Genomic DNA, 21,127 nt, shown 5'->3' with positions numbered 1-21,127 from the left:
GCACTGACACTGGGAACGGGGGAGGGGCAGCTCAGAGCTCTGGGTTCAGTTTTTTCAAGGTTCTGGAAAGATTTATAAAGTACTGACGCTGCATTTTTAACATGCATCATATCCCTTCCTTTGATCCCAATTGTTTCAATGTGCAGGAGTGCACTGCTTAAAGAATGAGGAGCGAGCAGTGAGGTTAATTAGCTGCTCTGAGTTTCTTCATTCCTTTTACTTCACTGACCAGCTATTGCATTTCCAGGGTGATGTCAGTGTGAGATTTACATCAAGCTCTGAACCCCAATCAGCTTCACAACAACAATCTCCTGAAGGCCGTGGTGAGCCAACAATATCCATGGACAGTGAAATGGTGAGATTCGCTCAGTGGCCAATCCCCACTTAATGCCCAATCTGACATCTCCAATTGCACGGAGTAAATATTCTTTCCAAATCGACTCTCAAATACCTAGTAAAAGAGAGCAATGGGACAGTGCAATTTGGCACTTATCATTGCACAAGCAGAACTGAGCACTGGTCAAGATACAGTATTAAAAGGGCCATCCCACAAGATGGTGAAGGACAAAGATGCTTTAATGCTACGAGTAGTCACCAAAATAAAACATGTCAGCTCGCTCACGTTTTACATGAAGAAAGAGGATTTACGAAGTTACCTTGCAGTAATAGGTTTCCTAATTGGAATCATTGATCTAAGCCAGTGAGACAAGCAAGAGTTGTAAAATTCCTCAAATTAATCCCTTACAGAATCAAGGACAGGTAATCTTCCGACCTGGTTTCACACAGTGAGGTTACACACACTCCCCTTTATGCAATAACATAATCACAACACTTTCTGCTTAGTTACAAAAAGCATCAGTTTAATTTGAAACATCGCAGCAGGGACTGAGAACTGACTTCACTTTAGCTCACAGATTTCATTTTCACAAACTGTTTCCACCACATTTCCTAGGTTTATGGCCTTGGTACAAAGGCCTGTTGGCTTTAGCCCAGTGTTGACAATTCTGCTTCAAACCACCACTTTCCTGATCCACTAAACCCTGCCACAGTGGCTGGATCTGTTTAGCTCAGGTAAGTGGTCTTGCTATTGCGTGGAGACCCAACTGGCAGGCAGCATCACTTCTGCTCAATACTTCAGCAAAAATGTTCAAATGAGCAGCCACAACTTATCCAAGTTTTCTTGGATCAAAAGTATCACTTCAGCTTCATGCCAGAGAGAAAGTTGTGTCTACAAGGCAAGCGTATTCACAGACTAGTTTCTAACCCAACCTCCCTCAGTTACAACACTATCTCTTCTCCACCTCCCCCACGGGTGTCTCCTCGTTCTTCAGTTCGCATCCCACCCAGTGCCCCTGGGCCACTCGTCATCCTGCACTCCCTGCCCCAGACCACAACCAAAGAGGGCAGAGTCTGTAAAGGGATATAAGTAAGTTAAGTGAGTGGGCAAAAGTTTGGCAGATGGAGAATAATATGGGAAAATGTGAGGCTGTTCACTTTGGCAGGAAGATTAGAAAAACAATATTATTTCAATAGAGAGATTACAGAATGCTACAGTAGAGGGATCTGGGTGTCCTTGTACACAAATCAAATAGTTGGTATGCAGGTACAGCAAGTAATTAGGAAAGCGAAGGGAATGTTGCTCTTTATTGCAAAGGGGTTGGAGTATAAAAATAGTGAAATCCTGTTACAGCTGGACACAGCATTGATGAGACAACACCTGGAGTACTGCATATAGTTTTGGTTTCCGTATTTAAGGAGGGATATACTTACGTCGGAAGCAGCACAGAGCAGGTTCTCTCGGCTAGTTCCTGGGACAAATGGATTAGGAGGAAAGGTTGAGCAAGTTGGGCCAATACTCATTGGAATTTAGAAGAATGAGAAGTGAACCTATTGAAACATAAGATTCTGAGGGGGCTTGACTGGGTAGATGCCGAGAACATTTCCCCTTGTAGGAGAATCTAGAACTAGGCGACACTGTTTCAAAATAAGGGGTCTCCCATTTAAGACGGAGATGAGGAGGAATTTCTTCTCTCAGAGGGTCGTTAATCTTGGAAATTCTCTACCCCAGAGAGCAGTGGAGACTGGGTCATTAAATATATTCAAGGCCGAGTTTGGCAAGTTTTTGATCTACAAGGGAGTCAAAGGTTATGGGGGGCAGGCAGGAAAGTGGGGTTAAGGTCACTATCAGACTATCGAATGGCAGAGCAGGTTCGAGGAGCTGAATGACCTACTCCTGCTCCTATTTCTTATTTTATGTTCATGCTGCACCATATTCCACTTCCCTACCCTGCTCCACTTCCCACCCTCTACTCGGCACCATAAGCCACTCCCCACCCTGTGCCACACACCCCACACTCTGCTATCACCACCCCCATTCTGCACCATATAGCGCCGCCCACCCTGTGCCATAAACAATTCCTCGCTTGGCATCTCCCCACAACCAATGCCTTAAAGGAGGTGAGATACTCAAAAAGTTAATGACTCATTTGCAACACTGGAACTCTAAGAATTCTACACTCAAAGAAGAGTTAGATGCTTCTGGTGGGCTGCTCCTGATAGATCAAATTAATCGCAACACCAGAAAAAAAACCTGCACTGCAATCCAATGTTTATAGACACAGCACAAGACACTCTCTCCAGACACAACCCACGTTTGGAAGGGCAGAGTCTATAATTGTACTGCTGAGTAATTATCACAAATGAAGCAGTTGCAGTATGAACACTGTACGCACACAGACCATTATAATTTAGAGTTCCCAGTTACAACTCAGAATATGGAGGCCTGGGAAGCTTTTATCCCACTCCTGAATGAATACCGTCATCCTCCCTCTGACAAGCACAAATCGTTAACAAACAAAGCTTAAAGATGACCAGAGAAAGGAAAACTGAAGATCATTTGCACATCACTGAAACTTTCAGCCTCGGGGTTATCAAAGAAAAGGCATGAAAATGAATTTATATAGCACCTTGTAAGGCCTGAAGACATCCCAAATTGCAATGAAATACTTCTTGAAGTGTAGTCATTGAAGTGTAGTCATTGTAGTAACACAGGAAATACACCAGCCATTTTGTACTGAGCAAGGTCCCACAAAAAACAATGTGATAATGACTAGATTGCTTTTGTTTTAGCAATGTTGGTTGAAGGATAAACACCAGGGAGAACTCCCCTGCTCTTCTTCAAAATAGTATCCTGGGATCTTTTACATCTGATTGAAGGGGCAGACAGAGCCTTAGTTTAATGGCTCATCTGAAAGACAGCAGTGCAGCACTCCCTCAGTCCTGCACTGCCGCATCAGGCTCAAGCCCGTGGACTGGGACTTCAACCCATAACCAAGTAACTCAGAGGCCTGGCTGTTACCACTGAACCCCAATTATCGTGAGTGTTGGAGCCAGAGGAAGGGAAGCCAGCCCATTACTGGCTTGGAAATGTCTCTCACTGGTGGAGTCAATCATTGCCCACACATCAAATCCACCGAGGTTCTGACTGACCATTGAGCAGAATAAAAGGTACAGTCATACTCAGCGGCTGGTCCCATACTCGCCTTATCTGCAAAGTGCTATAAATTAGGGTCTGTTTTTCTCTAGTGCTGTGGGTTAAATTTGCACAAACATCCATCCAGGAAATATCTTGACTGCAGAGGGTAAACACAGCAGCTGTTTGGCACACAGTAAGATCCCATTTCAAAAAAAACCCAGACAAAATGAAAAGCCACTTGTTCAGTATTCGACATTGATGGGACTAGAAAGGAGGTTCTGCTGAAAGAATTTGAACAGTTAGGAGCCAAGGTAAAAAGCAGAACCTCCAAGGTAATAACGTTGGGATTGCTACCTAAACCACGGGCAAACTGGCATTGGATAAATAAAGTCAAGGAGTTAAATGCATGGCTCAGAGATTGGTGTGGGAGGAATGGGTTTCAGTTCATGGGGCACTGGCACCAGTACTGGGGTAGAAGGGAGCTGTTCCGGTGGGATGGGCTTCACTTGAATCATGCTGGGACCAGTGTCCTGGCGAATCGAATAACTAGGGCTGCAGAGAGGGCTTTAAATTAAATGGTGGGGGGAAGGGGTTCTGGAAAGGGGATACGTAGGCTATATGGCAGCTTTGCAGGGCAGCGATTTAGGTAATAATACCTAATGACAGAGTGTACAAACATTTTTAAAAAGCAGCAAATAGGGTCAAAGGAGGAAACATGGCAAAAAGGCAAAATTAATGGCCCTTTACTTAAATGCATATAGTATTCGGAACAAAATAAATGAATTAATGGCACAAATAGAGGTTAATGGGTATGATCTTATAGTCATTACGGAGACGTGGTTACAAGGAGATCAAAGCTGGGAACTAAATATTCAGAGTATGCGACTTTTCAAAATGACAGGCAGGAAGGAAAGGATGGTGGGGTAGCTTTGTTAGTACGAGACGGAATAAGTATGATAGCAAGAAATGATCTTGGATCAGAAGACATAGAATCCATATGGGTGGAGGTAAGAAATCACAAGGGGAATACGACACTAGTGGGTGTATTATATAGGCCCCCTAGCAGTAGCAATACCGCAGGACAGAGAATAAATCAGGAAATAATAAGAGTATGTAAAAAAGGCAGCACATTAATCATGGGTGACTTTAATCTTCATGTAGATTAGGAAAATCAAATTGGCAGAGGCAGACACGAGCAAGAATTCATAGAATGTATTCGGGACAGTTTCGTAGAACAATAGGTTGTGGATCCAACCAGGGATCAGGCTATTTTGAATCTGGTAATGTGTAATGAGGCAGGTTTAATAAATGACCTGAGTAAAAGATCCCCTCGGAAACAGTGACCATAACATGGTAGAATTTAGCATTCAATTTGAGAGTGAGAAACTTGGGTCGGAAACAACAGTGCTAAACTTAAATTAGGGTAATTACAAAGGAATGAGGGCAGAGTTGGCTGGAGTGGACTGGGAAAGGAGCTTAGCAGAAAAGACGGCAGATGAACAATGGCAGACGTTTAAGAAAATAGTTCATGACTCTCAACAAAGATATATCCCAATGAGGAAGAAGGATTCAAGGGGATAAACCAAGGAAGTTAAGGACAATATCAAATTGAAAGAAAACAAACATACAATGTGGCAAAGGTTAGTGGTAAGACAAAGGATTAGGAAAGTTTTAAAAACCAAAAGGTGACCAAAAAGATAATGAAGAGGGAGAAAATAAACTTTGAGGGTAAACTAGCAAGTAATATAAACAGACAGTAAGAGCTTCTTTAAATATATAAAAAGGAAGAGAGAGGCCAAAGTGAACATAGGCCCCTTAGAGAAAGAGGCTGGGGAAATAATAATGGGGAACCAGGAAATGGCAGAGGAGTTGAATAAACACCCTGCTTCTCTCTTCACAGTATAAGATACAAATAGCATTCCAAAAATACTAAATAATCAAGGGGAAAAGTTTGGGGGTGGGGGGGAGGGAGTGCACGGCAGGGAGGGGAGGAAATAATTACAATAACTATCACTGGAGAAAGTGTACGAGGGAAACTAATGGGGCTAAAGGCCGATAAGTCCCCTGGACCTGATGGGTTGCATCCTAGGATATTAAAGGAAGCAGCAACAGAGATAGTGGATGCACTGGTAGTAATCTTCCAAGAATCCTTTCTGGAAAAGTCCCAAAGGATTGGAGAATGGCCAATGTAACACCCTTATTCAAAAAGGGAGGGACACAAAAAAAACAAACAGGTAACTATAGGCCAGTTAACTTAACATCTATCATTGGGAAAATGTTAGAGTCTATTATTAAGGATGTAATAGCTGAGTATTTAGAAATTCATAATCTAATCAAGCAGAGTCAGCATGGTTTCATGAAGGGGAAATCATGCCTAACAAATTTATTAGAATTCTTTGAGGTGGCAACAAGCAGTATAAAAAAAGGGGACCAGTAGATGTAATATATTTGGATTTCCAAAATAAGGTACCGCACATACGGTTACTTAAAAAGATTACTTAAACTTAAAACAGCCAACGGTGTTGGGGGTAGTATATTAGAATGGGTAGAGGATTGGCTAACTAATAGAAGGCAGATATGGGATAAGGGGGGGGGGCATCTTCAGGATGGCAACCTGTAACTAATGGAGTGCCACAGGGATCAATGATGGGGCCTCAATAATTTACAATATATATTAATGGCTTAGACGAGGGAAGTGAATGTACAAACGCCAAGTTTGCGGATGACAAAAACAGGTGGGAAGGCAAGTGGTGAGGATGACAGAGTCTACAGAGGGATATAGACAGGTTAAGTGAGTGGGCAAAAACTTGGCAGATGGAATATAATGTGGGAAAATGTGAGGTTATGCACTTTGGGAGGAAGAAGAGGAGCTGAATATTATTTAAATGGAGAAAGACTGCAGAAGGCTGCAGCACAGAGGGATTTGGGGGTCCTTGTGCATGAATTCCAAAAAGCTAACATACAAGTTCAACAGGTAATAGGGAAGGCAAATGGAATGTTGGCCTATATTTCAAATGGAATGGAGTATAAAAATAGGGAAGTCTTGCTAAAACTATACAAGGCACTAGTTAGACCACACCTAGAATACAGTGAACAGTTTTGGTCCCCTTATCCAAGGAAAGATATACTGGCATTGGAGAAAGTCCAGAGAATGTTCACTAGATTGATCCTGGAGATGGAGGGATTTTCTTATGAGGACAGGTTGAATAGGTTGGGCCTGTACTCATTGGAATTCATAAGAATGAGAGGCAACCTTATTAAAACATAAGATTCTTAGGGTGCTTGACAGGGTAGATGCTGAGAGGTTGTTTCCCCTTGTGGGAGAGTCTAGGACCAGAGGGCATAATCTCAGAGTAAGGGGGCACCCATTTAAAACAGAGATGAGGAGGAATTTCTTCTCTCAGAGGGTAGTCAATCTGTGGAATTCTTTACCACAGAGGGCTGTAGCGGCTGGGTCATTAAGCATATTCAAGTCAGAGATAGACTGATTAAAAATCAGTAAGGGAATCAAGGGTTATGGAGAAAAGGCAGAAAAGGGGAGTTAATGATTATCAGATCAGCCATGATCTCACTGAATGGTGGAGCAGACTCGATGGGCTGAATGGCCTACTTCTGCTCCTACGTCTTATGGACCAAGGCAGGGATGCCACCAGGGGCCAGATTGCTAGATGGCTGTAGTGTGCAGCAAATTAACACCAACAGTGCAGGTTCAATCCCCATACTGGCTGAGGCTGCCCTTGCGGCTGCCCCCCTGCCTTGCTCCATAGTGATATCCTGGCATGTCATGATTACCAACCCTCGGGCAACAGGGACACTGCAGAGAGACCGGACTGTCATCACGACACCAGATGGACTCCCTGCTCTTCTCCAAACCGAATTCTGGAGTCTGCAACTCAAAGCATTAACAGGGGCTTCATTCCAGTGAAGCATCTCATGGACAGTACCTCCCACAGTGCAGCACTCCTTCAGTACCCAAAGGAAGTGTCTCTATGGACTAAGTATTCAAACCCCTGGAGTGGGACTTGAAACCACAGCCTCCTGACCAGGAGGAAGAGTACTACCTACCGACCTGTGCAGTTTTATAGTGCATTGAGTATATACTGTCTGAGATGGCACTGATGTGATCAAAGCATCATGACCAACAGGGCTGATAAGATGTGCATGGAAATAAAACAGTCCAAAACGACTGCTATCCAGTTATCGTAGACCGATGAGTACATTTAGCCAATCAATCAAGATAACATTGGCTTAAATCACCCATTGGTTGAGCAGATTATCCAATGAGGGACAAACTGAGTGAGAGGTGTTCCTTTGAATCCTCAGTATGTATTGAGTTACTTGGTGGGAGCTAGGCTGTTCTAATGGGCTTCAATGCCCCAGGTTAGGGTAGCAAATTAGTGGGAGATTTTTGATTCCCACTGCTACTACAACAACTTGTAGTAAAATGTTGCAAAGCACTTCACAGGGGCTTTATCAAACAAAATTTAATACTCAGCCATACAAGTAGCACATGTAGTACCCAGCATCCCAAATTAGATGTAAACCTTATTGGGCATGGTGGTGATGCCCCCATAGTTAAACAGCCCATTAACACACACCATCAAGGTGCACAAATGAATAATGGCTCCTTGGATGAGGTTCCAGGTTATGACCAGGCTCTGGGCAAAACACGATCCCATGTAGGGAGTCAACGGCCTCGACATCAGACAATTATTGGAATTAAGAGAATATGGCCCTCAGTGCAGTATGGTGATTTTCTCCATGTGGTGTTCAAAATTCTGAGGGGCTTTAAAAGAATCGATGGGAAGAAACTGCTTCCACAATCATGTGGGTGGGTGACGATGACTCACTGGGTAACCCTCTCGTCTCCAAGTGAGCAGGTTGCAGGTATAAGTTCACTCCGAGCACAAAATCTAGGCTAACGCTCCTGATGCAGAACTGAGGGAGTGCTGCACTGTCAGAGATGCTGTCTTTCAAGGCTCTGTCTACCCTCTCGGATGGATATAACAGATTCTGCAGCACTATTTGAAGATCCAGAGCCCAGGTCAATATTCATCCCTCAACTAGCATCACTAAAGCAGATTATCTGGTCATCAATTTATTGCTGTTTGCAGACAGGGTGAGTTTGGGAGCTGCCATTGAGTGTGACTGTACACACCTGCAGTGCAAATCGTTCATCACGTTTCCTACAACGGTGACTACACTTCAAAAAAATGCTTCATTGTCTGTAAAACATTTCCTGGAGGTCAAGAAAGGCGCTACACAAATGCAAGTCTTTCTTCCTTTTAAGCAGAGGACACAGATTTAAGATAACTGGCAAAAGAGCTGGAGGTGGTGTGGGTGCAAATGACGAGCAATTTGTTTAATGCAGTGAGTTAGTGTGATCTGGAATGCAGTGCCTGAAGGAGCTGGGGAAGTAGATTCAATGATAACTTCCAAAAATGAATTGGATTTATACAGGAAAAGGAAAAATTTGCAGGGCAGTGAGGAGAGAGAGCAAAGGAGTCGGACTAATTGGATAGGTCTTTTCAAAGAGCCATGATGAGCTGACTGGTCTCTGCATGTTGACACAACATTGACACTTTTAAAAAGAGGGAAAACTGTGATCAGTAGTCCTGATATTTTACAGCATTGCTCTGCATCACGCAGGAACTAGGTTAGCACCAACAGCTGCTGAGGGAAAATTCCAGAACGTACAAAAAGGAGAGACGCATGTTGCATAAAATCTTACTCTCTCAGGTGTTTTGAAACCTGCTGGTTTGAGTAGGCAGATCATTAAGCATGCAGCAAAAAGCCTCTTGAATCTAGAATGCTGTGAGCTAATCACTGAACTTTATCCCATGACAAGATTGACCCAAGGGAAATAAACTGGTGCACTGCATCTTGCACGACCTACAGAGTGTGAGCAATGCGCCAAAGCGACTGAGAGCTCATACTGCCTCCCCACACTCGCACAAATCCCATGGGCAGTGGATCTGAACCCAGATCTCTCCCTCTCCGAGCTGCCCTATGTTGATGGTACAACAGTTTTTAAAAAAAAACTTCCAAAAACATTAAAAAGCTTAGTGGTTGAAAGGGTTAATAATATTCCCCACAGGCCTGCAGGATATGAATCCCAAATCGCCAGGAAACTAACAGAGCACTGGCCACAGGCTTACATCCTGCACCCGCCAGAGATCATTAACCTAGTGATTTCATTCTACCAGTTACAGTGACACAACTCAGCTGTGGTTAATTTGTAATGGGAAAGGGATTGGGGGGGTGGGGGAGGAGGAGAAGGGGGGTGGGGGAGGAGGAGAAGGGGGGTGGGGGAGGAGGAGAAGGGGGGTGGGGGAGGAAAGGATGGAGTAAAAGGGGGAGGGAGGGAGGAGAGGGGGAAGGAAAAGCAGGGGAGGGAGGAAAGGATAGAGTGAAAAGGAGGAGGGAAAAGGGAGAGGGAAATTCTAGGTTGTGTCCCATACACTCATATGCTTTTAAAAAAAAGTCTTTGAAAATATTAATTCTGTACCACTGAACTTGTGCTATCAACACCCATCTTCAATGCACTGCTCCACGGGTGATATCATGGGTCAAAGGTTATCCACGTATCTTTGCCTAAGTTGGCAGGAGATGATGTCAGAAGCCAGCATTATTTCGCTTCGAGTGTTTTACTGATTTGCTCCAAGAACCTATTGGCTCTCTGATTGTTTTCAGATCAGCTGGTTGGACTTGGGTTGGAGAGAGAGAGAGAGAACAGTCGTCCTTTGGATGAAGGGATGGTGTTGATCGCTCTGTACACTACCCTGCCTGAAAAGGAGTAAAATTAGCAGCACTGCATCATTTTAGCTATGGCTTTATAGGATAACTCATTCATGTTGATGTCAATGACCCAATAATGCAATTCCCACTAACTGTATTAATGTCTCCAAAACTTAAATTATACACTTAAAGGTTCCTATCTTTTATCCTCTGCAAACACTGTGGTGTAGCAATATTATAAATCCAGGACACCCACCTTCAGGTATATTAAAGCTTCTATCAACAACAACCTGCATTGATATAGCTCCATCACAAGGCCCTAATCAAATTAAATTTGATACTGAAGCAAAGAAGGTAACGTTACGACAGGCGGTCAAAAGCTTGGTCGCAAAGGTACTTTTTAAAGATTGACTTGAAGGAGGAGAGCATGGAGAGATTTAGGGAGGGAATTCCAGAGTTTAGGGCGCAGATGCCTGAAGGAATCGTTGCAAATGGTGAGGTGTAGGAAATCAGGGGCCAGAGTTCTGAGGGGGTTTAGGACCAGAGGAGGAGTGAGAATTTTAAATGTATAGCATTGGTGGACAGGAAGCCAATGCAGATCAGCGAGAAGAGGGAGCAAGGGTTGAGCTGAACTTGGTGCAAGTTAGGATATGGCCAGCAGAGTCATGGATGGTTCCGTCATGAGAAGGCAAGGTTTCCGCGGCAATGCTCGAGAACGTTAAATTGACTTCACATTTCACACTGCTTAATGCTGACAGTGGACCTCCCCGTAAACAGATGACTCACTGGCGTGCACAAGCTGCCGTTTCCACTTATCTCTGACTCATCACAGCAACTAACCCCACCATTACACACCCAATGTTTAGCCAGAACCAACTATGGGATGAATATGGGGATGATCACAGATCTGTTAAATGCTCCATTTCCATCTGATTATGCAGCATGTCACTCACTGAGACTCTCAAATCAGCTTTCACTTCAATGGAACCTCTAGACTTCACCTCTATGGATGTGAATTATTCAGGAAATGCAACTTATAGACCACATGTTACAGTCTATATCACCCTATATTGTCCCCAGAGCACCTGTGGGACACTCAACGACCAGATTAAAGCTCATCACAGCAGATCTTCATTTCCCCAAGATTGCCTGAAGCCAATCACTACTTCAATCATCAGCAGCACATGCAAGACCAAGCATCCATCTTAAACAAAAACAGAATTACCTGGAAAAACTCAGCAGGTCTGGCAGCATCGGTGGAGAAGAAATCAGTTAACGTTTCGAGTCTTCATGACCCTTCATGACCCTTCGGCAGAACTGAGTATAGTTAGGAGAAAGGTGAAATATAAACTGGTCTAAGGTGCGGGGGCGGGGGCGGGGGCGGGGGGGAGAGAGAAGTTGAGGATGTGGTGATTGTGGAGATAAGCAAGCAGTGATAGGAGCAGATAATCAAAAGATGTCACAGACAAAAGGATCAAAGAGGTGTTGAAGGTGGTGATATTGTCTAAGAAAAGAGCTAATTAAGAATGGAAGACAGGATACTCAAGGTACAGCTCTAGTGGGGGTGGGATGGAAAGACTAACAAAGTTTTAGTTTTAGATTTAAAAATAATGGAAATAGGTGGGAAAAGAAGAATCTATATAAATTATTGAAAAAAAAAGGGAGGGGGGAGAAACGGGGTGGGGATGGGGGGATGGGGGGAGGGGGAGTTTAAGATCTAAAGTTGTTGAATTCAATATTCAGCCCGGAAGGCTGTAAAGTGCCTAGTCGGAAGATGAGGTGCTGTTCCTCCAGTTTGTGTTGGGCTTCACTGGAACAATGCAGCAAGCCAAGGACAGACATGTGGGCAAGAGAACAGGGTGGAGTGTTAAAATGGCAAGCGACAGGGAGGTCTGGGTCTTTCTTGCGGACAGACCGCAGGTGTTCTGCAAAGCGGTCACCCAGTTTGCGTTTGGTCTCTCCAATGTAGAGGAGACCACATTGGGAGCAACGAATGCAGTAGACTACGTTAGGGGAAATGCAAGTGAAATGCTGCTTCACTTGAAAGGAGTGTTTGGGCCCTTGGACGGTGAGGAGAGAGGAAGTGAAGGGGCAGGTGTTGCATCTTCTGCGTGGGCATGGGGAGGTGCCATAGGTGGGGGTTGAGGAGTAGGGGGTGATGGAGGAGTGGACCAGGGTGTCCCAGAGGGAACGATCCATACAGAATGCCGCCAGGGGGGGTGAAGGGAAGATGTGTTTGGTGGTGGCATCATGCTGGAGTTGGCGGAAATGGTCCACTCCTCCATCACTCCATATTGAATTCAACAACTTTAGATCTTAAACTCCCCCTCCCCCCATCCCCACCCCGTTTCTCCCCCCTCCCTTTTTTTTTCAATAATTTATATAGATTCTTCTTTTCCCACCTATTTCCATTATTTTTAAATCTAAAACTAAAACTTTGTTAGTCTTTCCATCCCACCCCCACTAGAGCTGTACCTTGAGTATCCTGTCTTCCATTCTTAATTAGCTCTTTTCTTAGACAATATCACCACCTTCAACACCTCTTTGATCCTTTTGTCTGTGACATCTTTTGATTATCTGCTCCTATCACTGCTTGCTTATCTCCACAATCACCACACCCTCAACTTCTCTCTCCCCCCGCCCCCCCACCTTAGACCAGTTTATATTTCACCTTTCTCCTAACTATACTCAGTTCTGCCGAAGGGTCATGAAGACTCGAAACGTTAACTGATTTCTTCTCCACCGATGCTGCCAGACCTGCTGAGTTTTTCCAGGTAATTCTGTTTTTGTTTTGGATTTCCAGCATCCGCAGTAGCTTTTAGCTTTTTGTTTTTATTTAAGCATCCATCTTACCCTGGTTCCTCAGCACTGATCAAGGTGTTGGCACACAAACAACTGGAGAGGGAGGAATTCACAATGGTTTGCACATTCCTCACTCTTTGATGTAGGGAAACATCCCACACAAATGTAAATGCATTAATAATATACCAATATTCAATAGGACCAGTTTCGAGGGCAAAGGGTTCAACTGTAATCAGCACAGTGATACAGGTTTATCCAAAACCAAAACTCACTTTTACAGCCACATCTTCCTCCTCCGCCATTTCTGCCACCTCCAGCGAGATGCCATCACCAAATACACCTTCCCCTCCCGGCATTCAAAAGGGTCCATTCCCTCCCCAACACCCTGGTCCACTCGTCTATCGCCCCAGCACCCCCCTCTCTATCTTGCAACACCTCTCCAGGTAAGCCACCTGCCTTTTTACCTCCGCTCTTCTCTCAGTCCAAAGGACCCAAACACTCCTTTCCAAGTGAAATGGAAATGTACTTGTACTTCTTTCAATTTAGTGTAACGTATTCAGCACTCATAATGTGGTGTCCTCCACACTGGGGAGGCCAAACGCAAACTGAGTGATTGCTTTGCGGAAGCACAACCCAAGTTTCCAGTCACGTGTCATTTTAATTCTTCACCTTGCTGTCATTCTGACCTCTCCATCCTTGGTCTGCTGCACTGTTCCAGCGAAGCTCAACATAGGCTCAAGGAGCAGCACCTCATCTTTTGACTGGGCACTTTACAACCTTCTGGACTCAACATTGAGTTTAACAACTTTAGATCTGCCCCCATGTTATTTTCTTGCTGGTTTGTTTTTTCCCCCCCTCGTTTCTTTCCTAATTCCTTTACATTATGTTTGGATGCCTGCTGTCCTGCCATTCACACCTCCTCTAGCCCCAGCTTTTGTTTCTATCCCATTGCTGCTCCCTTTTGTCTTGCACCATGAAAACTTTGATCATTTATTCTCTCCTGCCCTCCGCCCTATCACAGCCCTTCCCTGTGGTTCTCCTTCCCGCATTTCCCTCTTTCACACATTTCTCACTTTTCTCAGTTCTGATGAAAGATCACACCTGGAACATTCGCTCTGCTTCTCTCACTACAGATGTTGCCAGACCTGCTGAGAATTTCCAGCATTTTCGGTTTTTTTATGACAATGGTTTACATTACAGACAGGGTTGAAAGAAATGCAGTAATCAGTGCACCACAGTCAGTCATTCAGGAAACAGCATGAGCAGTGACTCGAGCAATGTCAGCCGTGGCTCAATGGTAGCATTCCTGCCTCCAAGTCAGAGGTTGAACTGAGGGACCACTGGACTGCTGGAGGTGCTGTCTTTTGGATGAGACAATAAATCAGTTTGCTCCCTCAGTTAAACATAAAAGATCCCATCGCACTATTGCAAAGAAGAACAGGGGAGCTCACCCCAGTATTGATCCATCAATCAACATCACAAAATCAGATCATCTTGTCATTTTCAGACTGCTGTTTGTGGGAGCTTGCTGTGCCCAAATCGGCTGTCACGTTTCCCAAATTACATCAATGACTACACATCAAAATACTTCACTGGCTGGAAAGTGCTTTAGGGCATAGTGAGGTTAAGAAAGGTGCTATATAAATGGAAATCTTTCAATAGGCCATTGTGAGAACCCCAAGCTAAAGCTATCAGAATTGCTAGCACAACAAATTGCAGAATCAAAGACTCTCAGAATTGTTACCGCACAGAGGGAGGCCATTTGATCCATCATCTCTGTACCAGCTCTCCAAACGAGCAATTCGCCACCTCGTTTCTCCCCGTAGTCCTGCATCATTCCTCCCTTTCCAAAAATGATCCAATCCTCTTTTGAAAGCCTTGATTGAACCTGCCTCCCTCCACCACACTCTCAAGCAGCTCATTCTAGGTCTTAACCGCTCGCTGCGTGAAAAAGTTCCTCAAGTCACCATTGCTTCTTTTGCCATTTACCTTAAATCCGTGCCCTCTCTTTCTCAATCCTCCTACTAATGGGAACTGTTTTTCCCTATCTACTCTCTCCAGACTCCTCATGGTTTTGCATAACTCTAGCAAATCAAAATACCCATGGATACTGAAAATCTGAAATAAAAACAGGAAGTGCTGGAAATACTCAGCAGGTGAAGCAGCATCTGTGGAGGAAGAAACAGAGTCTATGTTTCAGGTAGTGACCTTTCATCAGAGCTTACCTGACCTGCTGGGTATTTCCAGCATTCTCTGTTTTGTATTTGCTTCTGAAAAACCTCTGATATCTTTGTTTCTGTAGTTCTAGATCAGCCATCACTGCTCATTAACAGTCAATCCACATCACCTTGGTACAGCATCAGTTGTGATGCAGATATGGTTCCCCCTCCCTCCAGATTATGCTAAAAACACACTTGATGGCTGATGCAGGATGGTTGTAAAGTCCCAGACCGACCCTGACTTCACACTTAAGCAAAATGAAATTTAACCGTTGCACAGTGAATGTCCCACCATAGACAGAGGGATAAAAAAAAAAATCCACCTCCCTCTTGAAACCATTAATTGGAATGTGACCCCACAAACATTTTCAAAAACAGACTTACAGGAGGGGAGGTGGGGAGATCACAGGAGGGCAGGGGAGATGGGAGAGGGGAGAAAGAGAAAAGGGCAGGAGCGGAGATGGGGGAAATGGGGAAGGGTCGGGGGAAGAGTACAAGAGAGGAAGAGGAGAAAGAGTCAACCTTTGCTGGTTTGTCTGGACTACTGCGTGTGCGAGATGAAATCGTGCAGCTGCTCGAACAGAGATGATGGGAGAGAAATCAAACCGAATACAGGGCAGGGTTTAAATTCAATTATAACTTCACATTTTGAGGTACCAGATACAGAAAAAAGACGCATGCTGGGCCTCTACATCTGGGCACCGTGATACCCTGTCTGGGTCTCCCCATGTACTCTCTCTCTCAGTCTGGGGTAAATGGTGATGTTAGCCCGGGTGGACTGTGGCCTCGCTCTGTAGGACTCGACTGACCCATCGGCCGAGCTGCATTGTATCGAGCAGGACAGAGGATTAAACCCCCTCCGCCAACAAACTGCAAAATTTGAGAGGGGGGGGTGGGGGGGGGGTGCGATTGTCTGTCCATCAGAAGCGTGCTTAAACTAAAAAAAACCTTGCAGCCGGTCCCTCTTTACAGGATTCCGATGCAGTGACCCTACATAAAGTTAAAGCAGACGGGGAGGGTGGGGCAGTTGCTAAAGCCAGACTGAGCGGGCCAGAGGGAGAAAATACATGGAGAGGAATGTGAATGATAACTCACTCCAGCCGAGAGTGTGTGGGGGATATAAAACAGCACGGTGGCCAGGATTCACACCCCTCAACACTTAAGAAATCGGTACGATTCGATTTAAAACTCATTACACCGCAAATGCACACGTCCATGTTTTTAAAAAAAAGTGGGGGGGGGTTAGTATGAAGTAGCCCATCCTTGTGTATCCCTGGCCCTGGATACATTTCAGTATTAAAAAAATGTTACCGCATCGATTCTCTTATCTCCAACCTCGTCGGGGTTGGATGGTGACTGCATAGCCCGGGGAAGCTGTGTAACCCTATCCGCTCGGAATAGATATCGAACGGTTTTCACATTGAGAAAATGCCGAGGGTCAGTTTCCAACCGGGGGAAAGAGGGCTGGCGGCTGAAACTGATGAGGAAACTTACATTGCGGCGGCGGCGGCGGAGTGGAGACTTGATGCTGGGTTTCCATAGCCGGAGGGGCTGCCTACTCTTCACACAGTCCGCGGTCCTCCTCTCCGAGCTGGGCTCATACCCTCCCTTTAAATCCCGGGTTAAAAAACAAAAGTCAGACTGACCGAGATTTACACTGGAGAGAGTGAGAGAGATACTCACTCACCAGCGGTCTCTCTCTCTCTCTCTCACATACTATCTACACTCTCCCTTCACATGAAACAGCAGCAACAAACAAGCGTGCGATGTCAAAAAGATTTTCAATGCAACTTTCTCTTCCCCCTTCCCTCTCTCCGATGTTGCGGTTCCTTATCAGCTGCTGCTCAGCAACAAAAACTTTGCGAGTCCAATTGATAAATAAATCACTTCGCTTTAAAAAAAACAGCTAGAAAGTAGCGTCACATTCTGCTAGAATCCATGGACTGAACCACTGAACTAGTCAGGCAGCGACTACACCCAGGGGGGGTGGGGGAGGAGGATTTATAAATCACTCCCTGGAATTGTTTCCTCTCTCGCCCTCTGTAAGCGGTTTCCCTCCTCCTCCTTCCTCCCTCCCCAAGGCTGGAACATCCACACCCACCCGCCTTCTGAATGCTGCCTCTTCCCTTCCCCGTGTGTTGGGTCAGTCTGCCAGGCACTGGAAGAAGTTCCCAAACATCAGGGGTGGTGTTAAATTGTCTTGGGACGATTGGTGGAAGGGGAGCATTTGTTCAGGAGCCGATACCAACACACCCAGACTGAGAATTCACTGGGAGGGAGGGGAAATCGCCTTCCAGGGATTAGATGGAAAGGAGTGTTGTGTTACGGAGAGGATCTCTATCTGACCGCTCGGCTCACTCCAGGCCCACTCTCCCGACTCCCATGCCCCCGATTCTCTCTCATCTTAATCATTTCACAGCGCAATGCAGACTCTCAGCCCATCAACCCTCCCCGGCTGTCGGCCTCGGTCACTCTGCACTGAGCCCGCACTTACTGATTTATTTTTAAAACTGATTTGTGGGAATACCAATGAGAACGAAATGTTGTCCGAATCCATCATATCACCGGATGTAGTACAATCGCTGTTTATTGTTCACTTTTCCGCATCAACTAGTTTTAACAATAGTTGCAATTGATTGGTTAGTTAAATAAGTATCAATTCCATTGGCATTTATTGCTTAGATTTGTGCAAGAGTGCGGGTGACGTGACAGAGCCTGTCCTCTCAAAATTCAATCCGGCTCCGATACACTGAGACACAGTGCAAGGTCATTATCGATAGAGTGACAGTGTCTCACATCAGTAGAGTATACATTGTCAATGTTCCAGATCAGTGTGATATACAGTGAAACACAGTGTTCAAAATCAGTGTGAGATACAGTGAGACGGTGTTTCAAATCAGTGTAATATACAGCGAGACAGTTTTCCAGATCAGTGTAATATACAGTGAGAAACAGTGTTCCAGATCAGTGTGATGTACAGTGAGAAACAGTGTTCCAGATCAGTGATATACAGTGAGAAACAGTGTTCCAGATCAGTGTGATATACAGTGGGACAGTGTTCCAGATCAGTGTGATATACAGTGAGACACAGTGTTCCAGATCAGTGTGATATACAGTGAGACACAGTGTTCCAGATCAGCGTCATATACAGTGAGACACAGTGTTCCAGATCAGTGTGATATACAGTGAGACAGTGTTCCAGATAAGTGTCATATACAGTGAGACACAGTGTTCCAGATCAGTGTGATATACAGTGAGAAACAGTGTTCCAGATCAGTGTGATATACAGTGAGACACAGTGTTCCAGGTCAGTGTGATATACAGTGAGACAGTGTTCCAGATCAGTGTCATATACAGTGAGACACAGTGTTCCAGATCAGTGTGATATACAGTGAGACACAGTGTTCCAGATAAGTGTCATATACAGTGAGGCACAGTGTTCCAGATCAGTGCCATATACAGTGAGACACAGTGTTCCAGATCAGTGTGATATACAGTGAGGCACAGTGTACGAGATCAGTGCCATATACAGTGAGACAGTGTTCCAGATCAGTGTCATATACAGTGAGACACAGTGTTCCAGATCAGTGTGATATACCGTGAGACACAGTGTTCCAGATCAGTGTGATATACCGTGAGACACAGTGTTCCAGATCAGTGTGATATACATTGAGACACAGTGTTCCAGATCAGTGTGATATACATTGAGACACAGTGTTCCAGATCAGTGTGATATACCATGAGACACAGTGGGCTGAATCTTGCGTTCTGAGGGCGGGCATGCGCCCAACCCGAACATATGCAAAATTGCGCAAAATGACATTGGGCGTGTGTCCCGATGTCATTGCGTACGCGTGCAATATTGAAGTCGGCAGGCACCTGTGGGAGTTGGAACAGCACCTGTCCATAATTAAAGGGCCAATTAAGGTAATTAAAAGCCCTATTGACCGTGATTTTATGTCGCCCGTGTGATTTTTAGCTTGTAACATGGGCAAAATGGGTGGGCAGAATTCATGTTTAATCATTTCCTCATCCACATGTGGGATAAAAGGCCCCGGAGCAGCAGCACTTTCTCTGTCATTGCCAGTCCTTTGCTGTGTGAGTACAGAGTTAGCCCAGAGTTTCTTTGCATCTAATTTGATTGGCAAGCCTGCCGTTCAGCATCTCAGGTCCTCATCTTCCCTGGAAGGTTCCCCTGAGTGTTGCAGCTCAGAGCTCCTTCATTTTCAAGGCACTGCTCCTCTTCATCCCATCTAATGGGGATAGTGTATTCCACTGGTGGAACCTCCTCTGAAGAGGAAGGAGGGGCAGGAGGGAGAGGAGGCCAGGTGACAGGGGCAGTGTCCCAGGGGCAGACCTTGAATAGAAGAGGCATAGGCTCAGTTGATGCAGGGCCAGCAGGGTGGCCAAGGCAGGAGGGCACACTAAAGACGCCATTACCCAGCGGGTAGAGTGTTCAGGCAGCGCTTTAGCCACCTCCAGATGTCTGAGGTCCAGTGCTGCAGGAGAATCTGTCTCTCCAGGGACATAGTGACAGCAATATGTCACATGATAGGTCCAGAAATAGCCTCCAACTGCATGGGCAGACACCCCACGCCGGTGGCTTTGAAGGTGACAGTGACCCTCAACCTCTCTGCCTCTGGTTCTTTTCAGGGCTCAGTGGGGGATCTGTGCAGCGTTTCTCAATCAGCTGCACACAGTTGCAACAAGCTCGTGACTGATGCTATCTTTACACACGTCTGCAAAACATCCACCTCCAGAGAGACGAGGTGAGCCAGGCGGAGAGAGCATGAGGTTTTGCTGTGATGGCTGGGTTCCCCCGTGTCCTGGGTGTAATAGATGCACTCACGTGGCCATCAAGGCACCAGCAGGTGAGCCTGGAGCTTTCATAAACAGAAAGGGCTCCACTCAATGTATGTTCACATCATCTGTGACCACAGATTCTCCAAGTTTGTGCCCGTTACCCTGGGAGCTCACACGTCTTGTGACACTCACAGGTACCAAGACTGTTCGTAACTCCCGCACGAGTGGATGGATGGCTCCTGGGTGACAAGAGCTATCCGTTGAAGAGGTGGCTGATGACCTCACTCCATCACTAGGTGATCAGTTAGCTCAGTTGGCTGGATGGCTAATTTGTGATGCAGAGTAATGCCAACAGTGTGGGTTCAATTTCTGTACCAGCTGAGGTCATCCATGAAGGCCCTGCCATCTCAACCTCACCCCTTGCCTGAGATGTGGTGTTAAACCCTCAGGTTAAACTTACCACTAGTTGTCTCTGTCTCTAATGAGAGAGCAGCCTGTGGTCCTCTGGGACTTCAGTGACTTTCACTTTTCACACAAGAACTGAGGCCAAGGAGAGATACAACAGTGTTCATGCCTCCACAAGGGCGGTGATGGAGAGGACCATTAGGCTGCTGAAGATGCACTTCAGGTGCCTAGACCGGTCAGGGGGAGCATTGCAGTATCCTCCAGAGTGTGTCTCCCTCATAGTAACCGCATACTGCGCCCTGCACAACATGGCTCTGGCAAGGAGGGACCCACTGGGGGCTGAGGAAAGCGAGGCAGCTTCACAGGCCACGGAGGATGACTCAAGTGATGGCTCAGAGGAAGAGCCTGGGGAGGTGCAGAGTGAGGACCTCGAGGCAGTGGACGGGAACCTTCATGGAGGCAGGGACACCAATGATGCTTTGATCCAGCGAACCTTCAGCTGGGCATCCAAGGCATCGATGCCTCACCAAGCAAATGGCACCGTCTCCTTGGCTAACAGTCAATAAATCAGAACACAACCCAATACGCCAGCACCACACAACACCATAGTTTTACAAGCCTGTGCTACATCGGCACCTATTCATACCATCCAGCCAACTTAGCCCATTTAAGTCAAATAAATGTT

At 45.6% G+C, this 21,127-nt stretch overlaps 1 protein-coding gene across 4 annotated transcripts in view; it reads right to left on the bottom strand.

The window, feature by feature from the left end:
- The window catches only part of map7d1a (MAP7 domain containing 1a), a 245,899-nt gene that overhangs the window by 147,686 nt on the left and 77,086 nt on the right, over positions 1-21,127 (bottom strand). For 2 of the 4 annotated variants that reach the window (XM_078566935.1, XM_078566937.1), the window contains exon 1: positions 16,729-17,371. The exons of the other annotated variants lie outside the window; for them this stretch is intronic. In XM_078566935.1, the coding sequence (XP_078423061.1) occupies positions 16,729-16,774 (46 nt within the window). In that variant the 5' untranslated portion in view covers positions 16,775-17,371. Of the gene's footprint in view, positions 1-16,728; positions 17,372-21,127 lie in introns of those variants that run through there. 4 annotated transcript variants of the gene reach the window in all.

This window comes from Cetorhinus maximus, chromosome 21, assembly GCF_964194155.1.
Source record: "Cetorhinus maximus chromosome 21, sCetMax3.hap1.1, whole genome shotgun sequence".
NCBI lineage: Eukaryota > Metazoa > Chordata > Chondrichthyes > Lamniformes > Cetorhinidae > Cetorhinus > Cetorhinus maximus.
Note: the sequence above shows the minus strand (reverse complement) of the source record. Positions and strands in the feature narration are given on the sequence as shown.